The sequence below is a fragment of the Phoca vitulina genome, unplaced genomic scaffold (assembly GCF_004348235.1).
Source record: "Phoca vitulina isolate PV1807 unplaced genomic scaffold, GSC_HSeal_1.0 scaffold58, whole genome shotgun sequence".
Classification (NCBI taxonomy): domain Eukaryota; kingdom Metazoa; phylum Chordata; class Mammalia; order Carnivora; family Phocidae; genus Phoca; species Phoca vitulina.
Window position 1 is genome coordinate 6,112,979 of NW_022589761.1, and position 20,196 is coordinate 6,133,174.

At 54.1% G+C, this 20,196-nt stretch overlaps 3 protein-coding genes across 5 annotated transcripts; all 3 read right to left on the bottom strand.

Annotated features, from left to right (window-relative positions):
* Positions 1–30: 30 nt before the first annotated feature.
* On the bottom strand, positions 31–2,887 carry LOC116623281 (inactive serine/threonine-protein kinase TEX14-like). 3 transcript variants are annotated; one of them, XR_004297700.1, is made up of 10 exons: positions 2,807–2,887; positions 2,034–2,467; positions 1,792–1,949; positions 1,522–1,715; positions 1,367–1,439; positions 1,195–1,283; positions 883–1,056; positions 480–709; positions 314–363; positions 31–226 (listed from the first exon to the last, which is right to left on the bottom strand). XR_004297700.1 is itself a non-coding variant. In XM_032390347.1 (9 exons), the coding sequence occupies exons 3-9, from the start codon at positions 1,850–1,852 to the stop codon at positions 133–135; spliced, it is 735 nt and encodes a 244-aa protein (XP_032246238.1). In that variant the 5' UTR covers positions 1,853–1,949; positions 2,034–2,155; positions 2,807–2,887; the 3' UTR covers positions 31–132. The 3 variants fall into 3 exon arrangements, 2 of the variants coding, with proteins under 2 accessions (XP_032246238.1, XP_032246237.1); XM_032390347.1 differs by lacking the exon at positions 480–709 and having other exon boundaries at positions 2,034–2,155; XM_032390346.1 differs by lacking the exon at positions 480–709.
* On the bottom strand, positions 2,635–8,087 carry LOC116623210 (inactive serine/threonine-protein kinase TEX14-like). Its single transcript, XM_032390150.1, has 8 exons — positions 7,487–8,087; positions 6,616–6,799; positions 4,177–4,291; positions 3,611–3,776; positions 3,378–3,532; positions 3,236–3,296; positions 3,035–3,159; positions 2,635–2,899 (listed from the first exon to the last, which is right to left on the bottom strand). The coding sequence occupies exons 2-8, from the start codon at positions 6,746–6,748 to the stop codon at positions 2,635–2,637; spliced, it is 1,020 nt and encodes a 339-aa protein (XP_032246041.1). The 5' UTR covers positions 6,749–6,799; positions 7,487–8,087.
* PRODH2 (proline dehydrogenase 2) lies at positions 8,088–18,704 on the bottom strand. The gene is made up of 10 exons (XM_032390323.1): positions 18,436–18,704; positions 18,164–18,360; positions 17,937–18,075; positions 17,767–17,853; positions 15,071–15,151; positions 14,838–14,993; positions 14,594–14,760; positions 10,638–10,748; positions 10,116–10,201; positions 8,088–9,187 (listed from the first exon to the last, which is right to left on the bottom strand). Exons 1-10 carry the CDS (start codon positions 18,610–18,612, stop codon positions 9,003–9,005), a joined length of 1,386 nt encoding a protein of 461 aa, XP_032246214.1. The 5' UTR covers positions 18,613–18,704; the 3' UTR covers positions 8,088–9,002.
* Positions 18,705–20,196: the final 1,492 nt, after the last annotated feature.

Here is a 20,196-nt window from a genome sequence, read left to right on the forward strand (position 1 = left end):
AAACTCAGGGAACAAAGAGGCAGAGACAGATGGGTTACTTTATCACTTTATCATTTCAGCAAGTGCTGCGTGGGAAGTCACTGCTGGGAGGCTCTCAGGGGCGGTGTCTGCAGAGATGCAGTCACGGGTACTCTAAGGATCGGTGTCAGGAGCTGCGTCGAGGCTGGGCTTGTCTCCGAGTTGTCCACCTTGCAGCTCTGCTATGATCTCCTCCAGCAGGTCCATCCTGGGGAGTAGTGGAATAGGGGTGGAGCCAGGGTCACTGCAGGGATGAGGAAGGGATGGGGGGGTGGGCAGCGGGCCCATTTCTTACTTCTGCAGGCTGGAGAAGAGACCTCCTCTGATCAGCTCGGGACTGGGCTCCTGTAGGGGAAAAAGGCTGGAGCTGCCAGCCAGTAGCCATGGAGCTCGGGATGGGCCTGGGAGCGGGGGGGGGGGGGGGGGCAGGAGATAGGCTCGGGGTCCTCTGTTTCACCCACCCTCGTGGCCTTCCCTGCCAGCAGCCTCCAGGGTGTGAGAGGCCTCCCTGTGGGTCAGCAGGCAGGGGGTGGGCTCAGAGGGCGGGGGGTCCAGCAGGGCGGCCCTGTGTGTGCTGCTGCAGCCCCTGCAGGGCTGGCATCTTGGCTGAGTTCCTCTCCAACTGCTCCACAGAACCCTGGATCCCCAGCAGGGAGGCTGAGTCCTGAAGCCTGGAGTGCAGGGCAGGGCCCTGGGGGAAGTCGGGTTGGCCAGGGGGCACGGGTCAGTGAGAGGACAGTTGGGGGGGTCCCTGGTCAAAGGAGAGGCAGCCAGGGAAACTGGGGTTGGTGACAACTGGGGTGAGGGGGTCACAGTTTAACGAACGGACGGTCCGGTCACGCAGGGCCCTGGGGGGATCCATACTGTCGAGCTGGGCTCCAGGCAGCGGTGCAGGCCGACCCGGTCTGCGGGGCTGGAGCCTGGGTAGAGGCTGGGGCCGGGACTCGGTCTGCTGCCTAGAGTCAAGCTGCTGCCGGAGTCCCAGGCTGTGGCCCTCTGGACTCTGCTGCGGCCTGTGACCTCGAGAGTCTTCAGGGTCTGCAGACACAATGGCAGGAGGTGGCATGGGCTCCCTTGGTCCCCCAGATCCCTGCTCTGGCTCCTGCCATCCCCACTCCTGTCCCTCCAGTGGCCCGCAGCTCCCTTGGTCCTCCATGTCCCTGCTCTGGCTCCTACCTGGCATGGGGAGGGGCCTAGGGACATCACAGGGGGCACAGGCCTGGGTGCAGCCTTGGCTCTGGGAGCCACCTCACAGTACAGTGTCTCTGGGGGGACAGACCAGTTGGTTGGAATGGGGGGAGGAGAGCTGCGCTTAGCACTGGCTACCACCCCCTCCGTGCCCCCTAACCTGGTAGGAAACCCTGAGACACGGGGCACTGTGCACTCCAGTGCATCGGGGAGCTCACCTCAGGAGCTGGGTCCTGTGGAAAGGAGGCTGAGTGTGTGACATGGGTCCTGCCTAAGGTTCCGTGGCTACCACCACCCGGCCAACCCATCCCATACCTGGGCCATGGCCTCCCGCAGCAGGTATCGAGTGTTCTGCAGGCTGCCCCAGCGGTCGGCGGGCCCTAGGCCCAGCCCAGCCTGAACCAGGGCCTGGTAGGGGGCAGGCACCAGGGGATCCAGGGCCGGGCTCTCACCTGCCTCCAATTTAGCCTTCACCTCAGGCCCCTTTCTCCCAGCCCAGGGCAGCTCTCCTGTAAGGAAGCATGATTGGCGGACCCACCCCGAAGGGCGACCTCAGCGGGGCAGGGTGTAGGATCACTCACTGACCGGTGAACACCTCCTGGGCCAGGATGCAAAAGCTGTAGAGATCTGAGGTGGCAGCAGGCATGTCCCCGCAGATGAGCTCAAGTGGCAGCCATGGGTACAGTTCAGGAGGCGGGGGAAGCCCCGGGCCTGGGCCTCCCCGGGAGCAGCCCTGCTGTGGCCTGTGGAGGCCGGGGAGGGGGGGCTGGTGAGCCAGCGGCCACTGGACAGGGATGCAGCGGCAGGCAGGGGAGGCGGGCACTCACCTGGGCTGCAGCCAGCGTCGCCGCAGGGGGCGCCCGTGCTCCAGGCTGCCCACCTTGGCCAGGCCTGGCCGTACCAGCTGCACCGCGTGAGAGCTAAGGCCGCCGTGAGCGCGCCAGCGGGCCTGCAGGAACAGCAGGGCCTCGAGCACCTGCAGCAGCAGGTGGCCGGGCAGCAGGCCCGGCACAGTGCAGGGCCCTCCCGGCCTCGGCCCGCGTGGGTGCAGCACCACATGCAGGGAGCCCAGCCACACGGGTTCGAAGAGAAGGCACAGCCCCGACAGGTCGGCCGAGGGGCTCAGTGCCATCAGCAGCAACAGGTTGGGGTGGTGCAGGGTGCTGGGCGGGAGGAGAGCAGGCCACTCACAAGGAGGCCCCGACCTGCTTGGGGGGGGCTGCTCCTGGGCACAGGTCAGCACGTGCCAGGGGTTGACGATCTGCACCAGCCACCAGACAGAGGAGAAACTGAGACCTGGCTCACAGGGCCAGCATCCAATTCGTACCCCACCTGGGGTACCCCTCTCTACGCCAGCCACCCCTCTGTGGCCTGTAATACACAGCACACAGCCCTGGGACCCACTTTACAGCGGGGGGGGAGGGCTGGTCACTCCAGTAAGAGGGCTCCATGCCAGGTGCTGGCCCAGAGCTGAAGACCGTAACCGTGGCCACCGCCAAACTCCCTGGCCTCCTGTTTATGAGACACTTGAGTCCGGAGGGCAGGCGGGAGACGTCTGTGGGACTGGGCCAGCCTGGGGGCCAGGCTGGGGGTGGTGTACCTGCAGTGCTGAAGGTCAGCCAACAGCACATCTGGCTGAGTTCCGGGTGCCTTCAGCTGCCGAGCTGTCACGGGGTGGCCCCTCCACAGGAGGCTAGAGAACGGGGAGGGGGAAAGAGCACAGGTCTGAAATGGGGGGGGTCTTCCTATGAGGGAAGGAGGAGAGCTGGACACCTCCCAGACTCTGCTGGACAGCTAGGCAGGGGGTGTGGGAGGGGCTCTCTCTCACTTGGCCATGAGGGTGTGGGAGCCGCTCTCGTAGGTGCGGTCGGGCTCGCCCTGGGCTGGCAGCAGCTCCTTGGGGTCCGCGAGGGGTATGCCTGTTACCAGCCCCAGTGGCCACAGGCTGCTCAGCTGGGGATGGGGAGTGGGACTATGAGGCACAAAGCAGACAGGGGTGTTCCCTGCTCCCCCAACCTCTCCCGCTTACCTGGCCAAACCCCAAGGCTGGGATTTGGGAGGGTCTTCTGATGTGCTCCGGCCTTGGCGCCCTGGATCGAAGGGAAGGCCAGGGGTAAGTCTAGGGCAGCTGGGGGTGGTGGGTGACTGGGCTTCAGGATGTGGGTAGTTACCTGTCCGCATGCACCAGCCGCGGCAAGGACAGAGAGCCACACGGGCTGTGTCTAGAGCTGGCCTGCAACTGGCCCAGGGATGCATTGGCTGCCAACTCACCGCCATGCACTAGTGCTGATATGCGGGCTCGGCATAGCTCTAACAGCTCCAGCACCTGGATGGGGGACGTGCGCAGTGAGCAGGTGGGGGTGCCGGCTCTATATGCCCCCACCCCACCTGGGCCACTGCTCACCTCCCAGCTCTGCTTGGCACCACCCTGCTCTGCCCAGTCCCGAGGCGTGCGACCCTGCTGGTCACGCAAACGCAGGTCACCCCCCGCCTGTAGCAGGTGCAGCATCACCAGGCTGCGGCCCGAGAAGGCGCCTGCGTGCACAGGTGTGCTGCCATCGAGGCAGCGGCTGCATCGGAACAATGAGGACAGAAGTGTATTAGGAAAGGGGCCGAATAGGGACAAGGGGTGGCAGGATGGGAGCACTGAGGGATGAGAGGAGTCACGGTGAACATGGGAGGTGGACATCGGGACAGGAGGGGTCACCTGGGGACACAGTGGGGTCCTTGAGAGGTGAGAGTCTCATTGTGAGCATGACAGTAACCAGGAGAATGGGAATAGTTCCTGGAGGACAAGGAGGGGTTAATCCAGAGAACAAGGCGGAAGCTCACTGGGCACGGAAGGGTCATCAGGATGGAAAGGTGTCATGAGGGAGTGGTCTCTGGGAAGAAAAGCCCTGGCTCTCAGGCTCTCTGGGGTTCTGACCCATACCCCTGGGAGCGTGGGGGCACCGCCATCAGTCCACTCACTGGTTGGGGTTGGCGCCAAAGGTCAGCAAGAGCTGCACGGCAGAGCTGTGGCCCAGCAGCGCCGAGAGGAAGAGGCCCGTCTGCCCAGCAGAGTTCTCACCATCCACCTGGACAACTGAGGGGCAGCAAGGCTTAGGACTATCCCTGCCCTTTACTCCAGAGGCAGAGGTCCCGGGGGCTGCTATGTAACGCCTCAGCCAATTCCCAGTCCCCGCAGTCCCTCCTTGCCTGGGTGACCCTCAACTCCAGATTCTATCTGTATGTCCTGGAACCCCCACCCTCCAACCACTGGGGACTCTGCTCAGAATCTGTCTCAACACAGTGCTCACCATTAATAAGTCTACAGAGTTGCAACAAGGGGTGACGTCCACCTGCTATGCTGCCACCCATCTGCCACCCCAGAAGTGTCAAAATCACACAAAGGTACCCAGGGGCCGGGGGGAAGTGGACTTCTCAGGGACCTCAGCTGACAGGAGCCTTGTGCACTGTCCAAGGCAGGCAGCCTCCACCCAGCTCTACTTCAGTGTGTCTATACAGGTCCCACGTGGCCAGCATCCAATTCTTCAAGAAAAGCAAACTCTTTGGATTTTATCAGGAAATCTCTCAGGTTTATTTTTGAATACTGCTTCGAAGAGCCAAATCCAAGTAGCAATCTCCTCTGCACCTCCACTTATGCCAATCTCTTCCCCCCTCCTCATTCTGCTCGGATCTCCTTCCTAACCCCTCTTCTCCATACCCATTATCCTAAATTCTTCTTCCTCTAGGCCCTGGCCTATCTCCCTACTGAGGGCAAATGCATGGTGTCTTTGTCCTTGCACTCCTATGTCCTAGGCAGACATGGCTAAAATCAATCATGTGCTTGGCCCAACCCAGCTTTGTCTCTGTCACAAAATCTCTCCAAATGTGGTCCTTTAGGAACATCTGAATATCACAATTACTGCATCCTATTTTATCCAGTAGCCCACTGTCTTTTGCAATGGCATCCTAACTGGTTTTCTGCATTTGTCTTGCCCTGCAGAAGGATCTTCTTAAAACACAAATCACTGCATGATATAGATAATCATTACAATGGTAATCATTTCATTTCATGTATAGATAATCTTATACAAGTTGTTCCAAAAGCAAAAAAAAAAAAAGAGAGAGAGAGAGGGCAAGTCTCCTTTTATGAGGCTAGTATGACCTTAATTCCAAAGCCAGGTAAGTTTCCAGAACCAAAAATGAAATATTTCAATTCCATTAATGATCATATATGCTAACCTCCTAAATAGACTAAAAGGGATTATCCAATTGATTTATTCCCAGAAATCAAGGACGATTCAACATAAGAAAATCAATCAATGTAGGAAAACACATTCATGGATTAAAGAACAAAAATCACATTTGGCTCAGTAAATACAGAAAAAGAACCTGATAAAATTCAAAACTTCCATAAGAGACTCTTAACAACAGAGAACAGAGGGTTGATGGAGGGAGGTGGGTGGGGGATGGGCTAAATGGGAGATGGGTATTAAGGAGGGCACTTGTTATGATGAGCACTGGGTGGTATACGTAAGTGATGAAAGACAAAATTAAATAAATAAAAATAAAATTCAATACTTACTTATGACTGAGGGAGGCAAATACCTCAAAAAACTAAGAATCAACAGGAACTGCCTCACTTTATAAAAATTATATACCAAAACCCAAGAGCACCCACAATACTTAATGCAGAAATACAGATTAATTCCCTTCAATATCAAGAACAAGTTAAGAGATGTCCATTGACAACAAGGTTTGGGGGTTTGGGGGTTCTGGCCAACACCGTGCGCGAGAAAAAAAAGAATTAAGAGTTGAAAGGGCTGAGACCAAACTGTCACCATCTGTGGGTAACAAAAACTGTAAAAGAATCAAAAACTACAACTATTAAATTCAGAAAGTGGCCAGAAACACAATCGACTTAGAAAAATCGATGAAAAATGGAAATTGTAAATTAGATGTTAATTTCCTGCCTACAACTCCAATGGCTTCCTATCCCACACAGAACAAAATATAACAGAATTCACCCACTACTTCGGAGGCCCTTTCCTGTCTGGACGGAGCGGGTGCCTCTTAAGCGTCAGCCCTCTCCCTGAGTCCCCCTCCCCCACTGCTGCTACTTAACAGTTTGACTTCAAGGCCTTTGCAGTGGCTCTGTCACCCTGGGGTGGGGGTGTGGTTTGCATGACCGGCTCTTACAAAGCCACCCTTCTTGGTGTAGCTACTTCATCTTCACCACTCTCTTAAATTCTCATGATAGATTTCATTCACAATGACCCAGAAGGTCGTCCCTAAATCCCCATCATAGACGACAGAGGCTGGCACAGGCGCCTGGTACACGACTGTTGAGCGTGAAGAAGTCCCACCTTCTACACGGCCTCTTGAGCTGGTCCCCACAGGAAGCTGCAGGAGCTGAACCCTCACCTCTCCGCAGGAGCCGGGTGAGGCCCCAGCCTGGGCCCCCGGCCACAGCCAGGCGATGCAGTCGTCCCACCTGGGCTTCTGGATCCCTAACAGAGCCCAGCTCCACGGGGAAGCGAGAGCGCAGGGAGGGCATCTGTGGGCTCCGGCCTCGCTCAGCTCCTGGGCAGGGATCACCTAGGGGTGTCTCATGAGGGAGGAGGAAGTAAACAGAGGACCTCTGGGGGTAATAAAAACAGCTGGCTGGGAGTCCTGGAGAGCCGAGTGAGAAAGGGAGGGGACTCAGGAGGAATCCTCTCTGCTGTTAGGTGTTTGAATGAGAAAAAGGGTGGGATCCGGCAGAGCTACAGCCCGGCAGGTCTGGGGTCTACGGGAGTCTGAGGGCTGGGCATTCCCTCTGGGGGAGGGGGTGTAAGGGCTCCAGGGATAGGATCTGAGCTGAGGAAAGGAGGCTAGTGGTTTAGGAAAAGGGTCTGGTGGAAGAGGGGCCTGAGGGTTGGCCTGAGAAGGGGTAGAGTCTCCAGGTTGGGCGACGGGGTGGAAGGGAGGAGGACAGTCAGGGCAGGGGCTGAGGCCCTGAGGCAGGGTGTGAGGGTTGGGGACACGGACTGAGGTTCAGGGAAGCCTCTGGGTGCTGGGGTGGGGTCTGTGGGCTACTGGAGGAGACTGAGGAAGGAGGGGGTCTGCGGGCAGTGTCTGTGGGCTGGGAGCCGGAGTCTGATAAAGGGCAGGGTCTGCGGGCCACCAGGGGTGGGAAGGAGGGAGGAGTATGAGGGAAGGGGGCGGTCTGGGGGCGGGGTCTAGCCTGAGGGCCCAGTAAGCTCTAGGAAGATTCTGGGGCCTAGGCCCCAGCCCAGGGGGTCTTTGCACCTACCGTTGCGCTCCCGCAGTGATCACCACGTGACTGCCACGTGACCCAGGCACGCACTCCGGCGTCTGAGCGGGAATCAGGGGCGCATGCGCATCAGTGGCTAGCGCTTGCGCAGTAGCTTCCCTCCGCTGAGGGGCGCTCTTACAGCCCTGAGGTGATGCAAAAGAAGAGCAAGCCGTATCCACCCTAGAGGTACGTGTTATCCCCCTGTTACGCCTGCCCCAGGACTTGTTTGAGGTGGTGGGCCCTTACTGATCCCTGTCCTGGGCTGTCCTCTTCCCACGCTTCTTACCACCGCCACGGGCTGTCTCTTTTCCCTAACCCCAACTTCATCTCTTTGCCCCAAACCTGGGGCCCCACAGTGTCCTGGACACCTCGCCCTGGAAATCCTCTGAGACCTTCCCATCCACTGGGTCCCACACTTGTAGTATCTCCCCAAAACTGCATTTCCTCCCAATCACCATCTCAGGGTACCCTCTCTTCAAGCCAGAGCCCTGGGCCTCACCCTTCAGTGTCTCCCTCCCATCCAACCTCTCAGCCCGAGGGCCCATCCACTCAGCCTCTAGATTGTCCTTCCCACCAGCCTCCTCCTCCGTTTGTTATAGCCCTGCCATGCTCCAGCTACCTGCAGGGATTTCTTACTTCAGCTTCCCTTGGGCTCCCAGCCTGTCTCCCCACTCTGGTACACTCACTGCATGGTAGCCAGGGGACTCTTTACTAAAGCCAAACCTGACTCTGTTCCTCCCTTGCTTGAAACTCCCCTGGCTCCCCAGGGCCCTTGGGACAGAGTCCAGGCCCTTAAATCTGGCATCAAAGATGGCATTGTCTGGCCTGCCTACCCTTCCTCCCTGTCTTCCCACTCCCTAGTCTGTTGCAAACTTTTCTGTCTATGCGCACGCCCTTGCCTTTGAATGCTCTTCTCAGTATTCCTTTGGTTATCCTTATGAATTCCCTGGAAAGCCCTCTTGATCACCAGGTGTCTCGCCTTGATCCACCAGGCTGTCACTGTCTGAAGATAGGTCTGTCTACCCCTACAGGACTAAGCCCTGTGAGGCAGGGCCTGCAGTTGTCTTTGTCACTGTTGAGTCCCCAGCATTGTTCATCTCAGAGCATAGCTCAGAAGGAGCCTCAGTAAATGCTTATTAAATGAAAAAGTGATTTGCCTCTTCCCTCTGTCCCTCCCAGGCTCCTGGTTTCAGTGCCTCAGTGTCTGCTGTTCATCTGGGCATCCCCTGGAGTGAAGAAAGCTCCCACATGAGTCATTGACTGGCTGAGTAGAGCTGATCCCAGGCCCATTGCAGGATAGTCTGCCTCAGGGTTTGGGGGAGGCATCATTAGTCTTTGATCAATGCCCTTGCTATGCTCTAGGGTCAGCTAGTGGTCTCTCTTGAGCTGCAGAGCCCCTAGCTTGGGCTCACTGAGGTGCAGACTAGCCCTTCCCCAAGGAGGAGCTTCAGTGCAGGGCGGTAGCCTGGGTCATAGCTCAGGATCTTTATTAACCACATGACCCCTGGGGATGCTAATGGGGTACCCTCAGGCCCCGCCCCAGCACTCTCCGTCGAAGTTCTTGGCTGAGCAGCTTCTGTTCCCTGCGGGCACCCTGCAGCACGCTCCGGTTCTCCTGGGCCCTCCGGATCAGGTAGGGGATCACCTCCTCCAGGGAACCATAAGGGATGGACTTATACACAGCATAGCCGGCCTGCCCTGTGGGGAGAGTGTTGGCAGGGTGTGAACTCATGTTTGGGGAGAGGCCCCATCTGGAACAGAGACTTTCATGTCTGAGGACATGACAGACTAGGTGAGTTGGACAAAATTTCCCACTGAAAAAACATAAAATCCTGCAGTAAACATTTAGAAAAATCTTCCTAAAGTTATTAAAATATGGCCAAAAGAGTAAGGAATTTAGTAATCCAAGCATTAAGAGAAAGTGAGAACCCAAAGAGGGAGGGATGCAAGGAAGCACTTCCACCCTGAAGGCAAAATTTGATGACCTCACAGAGTTGAGGGGATGCAGAATCGAGGCCCAGAGCCTGACCAGGGTGAGTTGTAATGGAGCACTTCCTCAAATTAAGCTGCACCCTCAGTGTCAGAGTTAACCAGAAGTCCACCCACCCACCTTCCCCAACTCACAGGGAATGGTGGCCTTGACCATAAGTGGAGCAGAGAAGAAAACAGAAACCCATCTCTGAGAGATCGAGGCCATGGATTAGCCTCATATATTTGTAGCTCAGATTTGCATCATGGAGATGCCTCAGGAAACCTCAAGCTCTGAATTTAGGGTAAAGTAATTCTGTACCCCTTAGTACCTGGAAGAAGAAAACATAAATCTTCTGGTCTCGGACCCCGGGAAGCAACACGGTCAAGATAACAAAGCATGAAACAAGACACCATGATCAAGAACCAGCAAAAGCAACAGACAGCAGGCTCAAAGACAGGTGTGCAAGGCCTTCAGATACGGGAGCAACGGATCTATCTGGAAGAGTCTGGTGGCTGGGCCAGCTGCAGGCTCTGGAGGGGAGCCTGGGCAGGAACTGGTTGGGAGTGGAAGGAGGGATTTGGCTGGGAGGGGATGAGGCCGAGGGCTGGGTGGGTCATGGTGGTGGAGTATGGGGAGAATGAGCCATTCACATACCCAGTGCCAAGGAGACGTGGTCGCACATCCCTAGAAGTTGTCCAAAACAGACGGGTCCGTCCAGAGGAATGCCCAGCTCCCACATGCTATAGAAAAGGCCACATCATCAGTCCAGACAGTGGCTGGATCCAGAGCTGACCGTCAGCCATTATGCACTCATATGGCTGTTCCAGTTATTTAAAATTTTGAAGTACTTCCAAACTCAGCGATAAATAAACACTGCTCTCAGGTTCCTGAAAACTCCCCAGTGAGTCCCAGCTCCTTCCCTGGAACCCTCAGACCTCCCTGTGCCCCAGCAAGTAAGGAGCAATGTCTTGTTTAGCTGGGACCTAAGGGCCTACAGGTTTAGCGGGGGTTAAGTATTTTGGATAGGCCCCCCTGAATCCCGGTGAACCTACTGGCCCCTCACCATCTCTCCCCTGTTCCATATCCACCACCCTCTGCCTATCCCTGGCATGTGAGCAAGGGAGAGGAAGGGAGGGGGCCTTCTTGTGGCTACCCATTTCTCATCCCGCTACGTACCGCTTGGTCGCCTGGCGAACAGATTCCTCATTGTGGGAAGCCACCATGAGATGGCACATGGGGCCACGGTGAGACACCTGGGTCAGCATCAGCTCCAGACAGCGGCTGTAACTTAAGGGAGATGTTCTGTTCAGCTTATGGCACCTGGTGATTAAGGTCAGGCCCCAGGGACTCGGGATTCCTGTCCTTGGGAGGTGGGGTGCTTAAGGGCGAGTACTCTGGAGTCAGACAGAACCCCCATTTCACCTGCACCAGGCGCAAGGGATAGCCCTTCTCTGAGCCTGTTTCCTCTCTTTTAACGATTCAAGTTCACCTAACAGCACTGTTGAGGATGGAGTGAGATGAGGGTGTCATAAAGCCCCTGGCTCAATGGCCGTCTCACAGCAAAGGGCCACATTCCGTGCATGAGATGACATTTACCAAGGTCATTCACTGCAGCATTGGCCACGGAACATGAGGAGCAGTAATGCAGTTGTCTGTTGGTGGGGCCTGGCTCAAATGAATGACGGCACACAAAGGATAGTGGAGCGCCAGGCACTAAAGAAGGGTGAGGACACTCTGGGGCACTGATGTGGAAAGGTAAACTGACTGGCAAATGCTTTCCCAGCTTGCTGCCGGCCAGGTGCCATCCTAAGGACGTCACTGGTTATTCTCCATTGCCCCCCAGATCTGTTCTCTGACCTTCTCTGCCCCTCAGGAAGCTGACTTTTATGTCCTATATCACCTATGGAGGAATGAGCAGGAGATCAGAAGAGGGGAGGAGAGGGAGCTTGGGGTATTTCGCCCCCAGCCCCCTCTCTGGCCCATGCTGACTGTCTTGTGCATGGTGACACCTTCTTTAGGGTGGCCCCCCTTCCTCAGCTCTGGAACAGTGGTCGTAAGAGCTTCATGCTCTCAGGGGTTCCCCTAACCTTGCCCACACTTTATATAGAGTGTGTTTTACTGCATTTCCTTCAGTTAAACCCCTTTGCTTGGAATTCTCTTTCTTCCAGGGTTCTGCCTGACCCACATACATTCACTCAAGTCAGCTCCATGAGTTAGATGTCCTGGTTATCCCCATTTTACAGAGGGGAAGACTGAAGCTTGTCCCCAGGTCACACAGCTAAAAGTGGCTGGGCTGGGATTTGAACCTAGGCTGTCTGATGCTCCAGAGCCTGGGTTTATTATCATTAGACTATTCTGCCTTTAAAATATGCAATTGAGTGGAAAAGCAAGGAGCAGTGTGTAGGCATGATGCCTTTTGCACATATACACACACAAATCTCTGTGTTCGCCTGTTTTTGGATAAAGGAGCTTAGGAAATGTGTAAGAAACTAACAAAAGTAGTCACCTGTGGAGAGCAAGGAGACTCCAAAATGAGAGGGGGATTTGGGTGGAAGTGAGATATGTCAGTGTATTCATTTCATATCATTTTTATTTTTTATTTTTTTAGAGAGAGCGAGCGAGTGGGGGAGAGAGGCAGAGGGAGAGAGAGAATCCCAAGCAGGCTCTACACCCAGCACAGAGCTCTACGCAGAACTCGACCTCATGACCCCGAGTTCATGACCTGAGCTGAAAGTAAGAGTTGGACACTTAACCAACAGCCATCCAGGTACTGCATATCATTTTGATTTTCTTTTAAAGATTTATTTATTCATTTTTAGAGAGAGAGAGAGCATGCACACAAGCAGGGGGAGGGGCAGAGGGAGAGAGAGAATCCCAAGCAGACTCTGCTCTGAGCACAGAGCCCAACTCAGGGATCGATCCCATGACCCTCAGGTCAGGACCTGAGCTGAAACCAAGAGTCAGATGCTCAACTGACTGAGCCACCCACATGCCCCTCATTTTGATTTTTAATCACATAAACTTAGTATTTATTCAGAATGTGTAATGTATGAATGCAAAATGGTGTAGCAGCTTTGGAAAATCATCTGACAATTCCTCAAAAAGTTAAACGGAGTTACTATATAACCCAGCATTTCCACTCGTAGAGAGTTGAGCTTTCAAGAGAATTGAAAATGCATATTTACAGAAGAATATGCACACGAATGTTCATAGCAGCCCTAGTCATAATAGCCAAAAGTGGAAGCGATCCAAATATCCATCAGCTGATGAGTGGCTAAACAAGATGTGGTACATCCATACAGTGGAATATTACTTAGACGTAAGGGACTGAAGTACTGATTCATCTGACAACGTGGTTGAACCCTGAGAACATTATGCTAAGTGAAACAGGCCAGACACAAAAGGCCATACATTATATGACTCCATTGATATGAAATGTCCAGAAGAGGCAAATCCATAGGACAGAAAATAGATTAGAGCCTGCTAGGGCCTGAGGGGAGGCAAATGGGGAATGACTGCTAATGGACATGGTTTCTTTTGGGGGGTGATGGAATGTTCTGGAATTAGTGGTGATGGTTGCACAGCCTTGTGAATATACTAAAATCCACTGAATTGTACACTTTGAAATGGTGAATTTTATGGTATGTGAATTATATCGTAATAAAAAATAATAATGGTGCCAGTGATTAAGCCTGTGGGGCACAAACATATGTAGGAGCCCTCATGGGCCTTGGATGCAAGCCTAGCTTCTGGCTATGGTGTGGGCCATTGCCCTGTGAGCTTGGGTCAGTCCCTGTGGCTCTACAAACCTCTCCTGGATCCAGTGTGAAATGGAGGTAGATTTTTTTTTTAAGATTTTATTTATTTATTTGACAGAGAGCGAGAGCAGGAACACAAGCAGGGGGAGTGGGAGAGGGAGAAGCAGGCTTCCCGCTGAGCAGGGAGCCCGATGCGGGGCTCAATCCCAGGACCCTGGGATCATGACCTGAGCCGAAGGCAGATGTTTAACGACTGAGCCACCCAGGTGCCCCTGGAGGTAGATTTTTAAGCTCTATGGGGACAGGGTCTGGTTACCACCTTTTGTTGGGAGTGGGACCAGGGTCCAGCCCAGGTCCTGATCCAAATCAGGTGATCAGAAAGTATGTGGTAAAGGAACAGTTTCCTTCTTCCCAGGGTCATGGGATGGGGGCCCAAGGAGCTCACCCATATTCTGCTCCCAGCACAGGGTGACTTGAGGTGGGTAAGAATGCAGGTTCTGGAGTCAGTCTGCTGGGTTCAGAACTTGGCCGTGCCACTCACTTACTATGTGACCTTGGGTAAGTGGTTCTACCTCTCTGCGCCTGGGTTCCTTCCTCTGTGAAATTGGGCAGGGGGTGACGATGATAGTACCTACTGCTTGGGGGTTGTTTATGTGTTCAGCAGATCTGTACTGAGCACCTGCCTCATAGCAGGCACAATTCTAAGCACTGGATGCTCAACAATGAACAAATCAGAAACCCCTGCCCTCCTGGGCCCACGCTCTAGAGGGGGAGACAGACAGTGTGCAATTGAATACGAAAGTGTATAGAACCTCAGATGCTGTGTAAGTGCTAAAGAGGAAGAGTAAATTTAGGAAAAGAGTAGTGTGGGTGTTCTAGTTTTTGATAGGAAGGGCAAGGAAGGTCCCCTGAGGAGGTACCAACAAGGAGGTGAGGGATTGAGCCAAGCAGCTGTCTGGAGGGAGAACGTTCTAAGCAGTGGGAACAGGAAGTGCAAAGGCCCTGGGGATCATCAAGGAGGACTGTGTGGAGGAACAGAGTGGACGGAAGACCAGATTATGTGGGGATGGGGGCCTGCTGTAAGGATTTTGGATTTATTAAGGGGCAGTGGGAGCGAAGGAAGGGTTTTGAAGAGGGACAGGATTTGACTTAGATATTAACAGGCTCCCTCTGGCTGCCTGTGGGGTACAGATTGGGGTGGTGGACAAAGGAGGGAGCAGGGAGCCCAAAGAGGAGGCAGGAAGTGACGATGTCCTGGACCAGGGAGAGGAAATGATATGTGGACATACACAGGATGCTTAGCGTCATGGGCAGTGTGCCGGGATGAAAGGTTAGATGTTATTTATCTCCGAGGCCTGTCTGGCCCAGTCCTACCTCTGACTGGTAGCCTCATAGTCCGGCTGAGTGGAGTCTTCTGTCCCATGGTGCCGAGCCACCTCTCTCTCCTTGTCTAGATATGCCCCTCGTACCAACTTGACTCCGAAGGCCAGGCCAGCCCTGTCAGCGGCCTCCGCGGCCCGCCTCAGCCGCTCGTGTGTGTCCTGGCGGGGCACCCCGGCAGCTTCGGGTCAGGGCCCCCAGGACCCCAGCCCACGGTCCCCCACAGTTCACCACACACCTTCAGATAGGCCTGGTAAGTGTTCCACACCCAGGGCCCGCCTTCCCCAGGGCCGTTCCAGCGCATGGCCAGGGCATCCACCAGCAGAGAGAGAGCTGGGTTCAGGAAGGTGTACTCAGCGTCCACCAGGAGCCTCACGTGCTGGGCTCGGGCATGCTGAGGGTGAGAAGGGCCGCGGTCAGGCCTCAGGGTTCCCAGCACACGTGGTGGAGCCGGGCCACGGCAGGTGTTACCTTGACTACCCGGTGCAAGCGGCTCAGAGAGGCCCGGAGATGCTGGTTTTGCTCGGCATTGAGGTGGGAGACCTGGAGATCCTGGAGGAGCAGCAGGGGAGGCGAGAATGGTTCAGGTGACCGGATCCTTCCGGGGCCTGTGTCTCCTCTCCCCCACCACCCAGAAGGGAGAAAAGTTTAGAGATTTTTAGAAATAGGAAACGTAGCTGTATCACATAGATACTATTTATTGAGGTGAATAAAGTGGTTAAGAGCCCAGGATTTGGGTTTGAATCCAGACTCCACCACTTACTGTGTGACCTTGGACAAGTCATATAACCTCTCTGGGCCTCAATTTTTGTCTGTTTTTTCAACGATTAGAGGAATTAGATAATGGCATCTCCTTCATGGAGTTGCTGTGTGGACCTGTAAGACGTGCCTGGACATAAGAATGGGATGGAGCCAGCACATGATAAGCACTCGATATATGTTGTTATTATTATTATTTTTTTAAAGGTTTTATTTATTTATTTGACAGAGAGAGACACGGCGAGAGAGGGAACACAAGCAGGGGGAGTGGGAGAGGGAGAGGCAGGCCTTCTGCAGAGCAGGGAGCCCGATGCGGGGCTCAATCCCAGGACCCTGGGATCATGACCTGAGCCGAAGGCAGACGCTTAACGACTGAGCCACCCAGGTGCCCTGATATATGTTGTTATTATAATAATAAGTGACTTCATATGCTATCTTATTTATATAATCTTCACAATGATCACGGTAGACAGTTACTCCAAGCTTCCTTGTCCAGTGAGGAGACTGAAGCTCAGTGAATGAGGAGACTAGGAATTAATACATAGGAAGTGCATAGAAGAGTAGCCAGCTCATAGGAGGTGCCAGAATTGTCATCTGGTATTAGGTCTCTTGGGACCTCCATATCCTCATGTAAGGCCAGAGCCTCATTGCAACCCACGAGGCTCCACCCATCTGGCCCCTCTGCTCTCATCTCCTCAGCTCTCCCGAGCTCGAGCTCACAGTCCTCCAGCCATGCTGGCCTCCCTGCTAGTCTTTCAGCATGCCTGGTACCTTTCTGCCTCAGGGCCTTTGCTCTGGCTATTCCTTCTGCCTGGAACACTTTTCCCCTCGCTGTCCACTTACTTCACTCTTACCTCTTCTCCAGGTGTTTTTCTCAATGTCACCTTCTCAATGAGGTTTTCCCTGGTTCACATTTGCAACTCACTTTTTGGGGCTTTCCCTTCTCCTTCCTCAGCCTTATTTGTCTCTACAATGCTTATTTATACTTATTTACTTAGTGGCTTTGGTTTTGGTCATTGAGTGTCTCTTGCCCCTCCCTGACTAGCAAGTGAGTGCCTCAAGGACTGGGAGTTTGTCTTGGTCATCATTTCGTACACCCCTGGGGGAGCACGGTGGAAATAATAATTGCCCCTAACTTATGTTTATGTTCTTGTTATGGACATTCCAAAGGTGAATATGAGGGCCTGGCGACTCAAGGAGTCCAGCTGGGTTCAAAGAAGTTGGGGGGTTCAAGAAGGAGGAACAGGTGGGACTTAGTTCTACCAGATCCAACAGAGTCCAGGTGGAGACACAGGCCTAGGTCTGCTAATGGAACGCCCCAGGATCAGGCTGTGGCAATCCCCTCGGCTTAGTGGAGAAAACTCTCCAGCAGGAGGGAAGAGCTGGGGTACCTGCCCAGTTATCTTGTCCTCAGTCAGAGAATTGTCTCCCTCTGGCTGGGGGCAGAGTCTTGGGAGAGTTCTGAGGAGTTAGTAGCTGGTGAGGCTCCCTACGTATGATGGCCACCCTCAGAGAGGGCCTACTTGGTGCCTGGTGCTATTTTGGGTACCTCACCAAATATTTAACTCAATCTTCACCTCCCTCTGGGGTAGGGACTGAGACAGGGGATGGGAGGGCTGTCTCTGAGATGGGGACAGGAAGGGGGGCAGGTTTGGGGAGACACTGAAGCCAGGGTGATACCTGGTAGGTGTGAGGGGTCTGGAGGATGTCCAGGGGCTCAGGCGAAAGGCTGGGGATGGAGACAAACATGGGCCTCATGAGTACCCAGTGGGGAAACTGAGGCTGCAGGGTGGATAAGAAGCCCCCATCGAGGGGAGTAAGGAGTGAGGAGGTGGGAGCCAGGACCTAGACTTGGGGAAGCACCATATTGAAGAGACAGGCAGAGAAGAACCTAACAAGGATTGAGAATGAGCTGGCAGAGATGGAAAAGGAAAACCAGGTGTTTGTATTAGGGATGCCAACGGCAGGGAGGGTAGCAATAGTTTATGGAAATAAACAGAAATGAATGAGTGAATGAATGAATGACCAAACCAAAACCCCACTGGCCTAATCATAACTTCCAGTCAGCACACAACAGAGCTGAGTTGATTGACCAAATACTGATTACTCTTTTTGAGTTGGTAAAGAGCTACTGTCTCACTACGTCTTCTGAGAACTCCCAGCCCCCAGGCCCTCGCCTAGGACCCCCAGATGACCCATATATTCCATCCATTCCAGCACACCCCAGGGCTAGAGCCACATTTATTTCTGATTGTTCCAAGCCTGGGGAGTAGCAGTAGTTACATAGTTCGAACATCCTGCTTACAGGCAGGTGCCAGGCAGGTGCCTGCTACATCCAAGTACAGAGAGCTCTGCTCCCTCCCACTTCATCACCGACCACCCATTCTCTACCAGCCTGAGACCCTTACCCGCACAGAGTCCATGGCTTCAGCCAGCCTCTCGGGGCTCAGCTCCAAGGAAGCCCCTGGTTTTCTGATCCATGAGGTTAGCTCCTTCTGGAATGGGGTGGTGGGTGGAGTGGTGAGGGGGACCTGGTAGGCAGCCATACCCTCCCTCCCCCATCTTGCCCGTCCCTTACACAGAGCCGAGCACTGGTCAGCGCCGTCACCTTCAGCTGCATAAGGATGTTCCCAGTCGGGCCAGGGGTCTCCAGCAGGCCTCGTGACAGGTCCACACACTGAAGCATAGCACTGAAGTTCCGCTCATACCAGGCCTCACTGCCCAGCCAGCGGGCATTAGCTTCTGGAGCCCACCAGTCCCCTTCCTGCCAACCTCCCAGCCTCCCTGGGCCTGGCCCCTACTCACCCAGTCTTGACAGCTGAGTCTGGCTCCTCCTCAGTGGGTACTGCCAGCAGGGGCCGAAGGCCTAGGGTCTGGAGCTGTTGGACACAGCCCTTCACCTCCTCTGCTGTCTCACCAGCCACAAACTGCCCATAGATAGATGCTCGGAGAAGTGCGCCTGAGAGCCGGGAGCCCAGGAGTCGCTGAGACCAGGCCTGGAGCTGGAGTGACAGAGAGCAAGGGCTCAGAGCCCAGTCTGGGGATGCCCAAGGCCAGTCCCCAGGGTCCCTGCTCACCGCCAGGCCATGTGTGACCAGAGGGGGCCAGGCACACAGCCGCAGCACCAACAAAGCTCGTGTCAGTTCTCCTGTGCCTTTGAGGTGAAAAGCCCCACCATCAAAGTTCAAGGGCTGCCAGCCCCCAGCGGAGGGTCCAGCTTGGGAACAGAGCACACGACAGGTCCGCAGCATCATGAATCCCTAGCCACTTCTAGAGCAAGTAAAGGGGCTTTGGAGGCAGGAGGTCTACCAAGTGCCCCTTGCCCAGCCAGGGGCAGTAACTGATTAACCAGGCAGTAGCCAGGGCAAGGCAAATCTTTTAGGATCATAGGCTCCTTGGGGGGCAGTTAATTATTAACTGATGGGGACAGAGTTCATAATAATGGGGACAGGAATGGAAACCCCCAATAATAGCCCCCAACAACCCGCAGCAGAAGAGCTCACAATTGTCGTGTTAAGGGAAAGCATGGGCTCTGGAACAAGGATCTCCGGGTTCAAGGCCATTCGGTTTTGTGATCTTGGGAAAGTTACTTAACCTCGCTTATTGCAATTACTACATTTTCAAACGGGAAAGATGGCAGTGTTACTGAATCAATTTGAAAATGCACATAACCTGTAACCCAGCTGTTCCAGGCTGAGCATACATCTTAGAGAACTGGGATGTGACCATCGGGAAACATGTAGAGGGAGGAACATTCACAGCCGCACTGTTTGTCACAGCCACAAAGCACCCAAATTTCCATCAACCGCAGAACGGGTAGAGATATACTGTGGTCTACAATGGCATACTATATGGAATACTATATGGCAATGAAAACGGAACAGACTACTTATGTGTCCAACCCCATGGTTAAATCTCACGTGCATAGTAGTGAGTGAAAGAAGCAGACACTGAACAGGACACGCTGCATTATTCCATTCAATACACTTGAAAGCAGGGAAAATGAAACAGTAGTGTTAGGAATATGTACACGGTGGCTGACCCATACAGAAAAGACAAAAAAGGAAATGATTATCTCAAAAGTCAGAGGTGGTTACCTCGGGCAATGGGAGGGGCTGTAACTGGGTAGGGGCTCCTGGGGGCTTCCCTGTCCTTATTTCTTAACCTGATGATACAGTTGTTCACATTCTAAGTATTTTTTTTTAAGATTTTATTTATTTATTTGAGACAGAGAGAGAGAGCACAAGTGGGGGGAGGCGCAGAGGGAGAAGCAGGCTCCCCACTGAGCAGGGAACCTGATGCAGGGGTTCGATCCCAGGACCCTGGGATCATGACCTGAGCTGAAGGCAGACACTTAACCGACTGAGCCACCCGGGTGTCCCTCTAAGTATTTTTTTAATGCCATACACCTACATTTTATATGCCTGAATGTACAGTACATTTCACAATAAAATAAAAAGGAGACATGAATCATAGTATCAGTCTCATGGGGCTGTTTTGAGGATCCGGTGAGTTCATGAGCTCACACAGTCTGGTCCACAATATGCGCTCAGTAAGTACCGGCTGTGATCATTAGGTACTGTGTGTGCACGGTCTCCCTGGTGCCTCTGCCCCCGGTGAGGTATACACTGTTCATCACTCCTGTGTTTGGGGATCCCCAAAACCACCTCAGGTTCAGTAATTCACTAGAAGGACCCACAGAACTCAGAAGAGCTATTTTACTCACAGTCACGGTTTATCCCAGGGAAAGGATACGGATTAAAAATAGCAAAGGGAAGAGGTCCATGGGTTCCAGGTGGCCCCAGGCACAAGCTTCTAGTCATTCTCTCCCAGGGCCA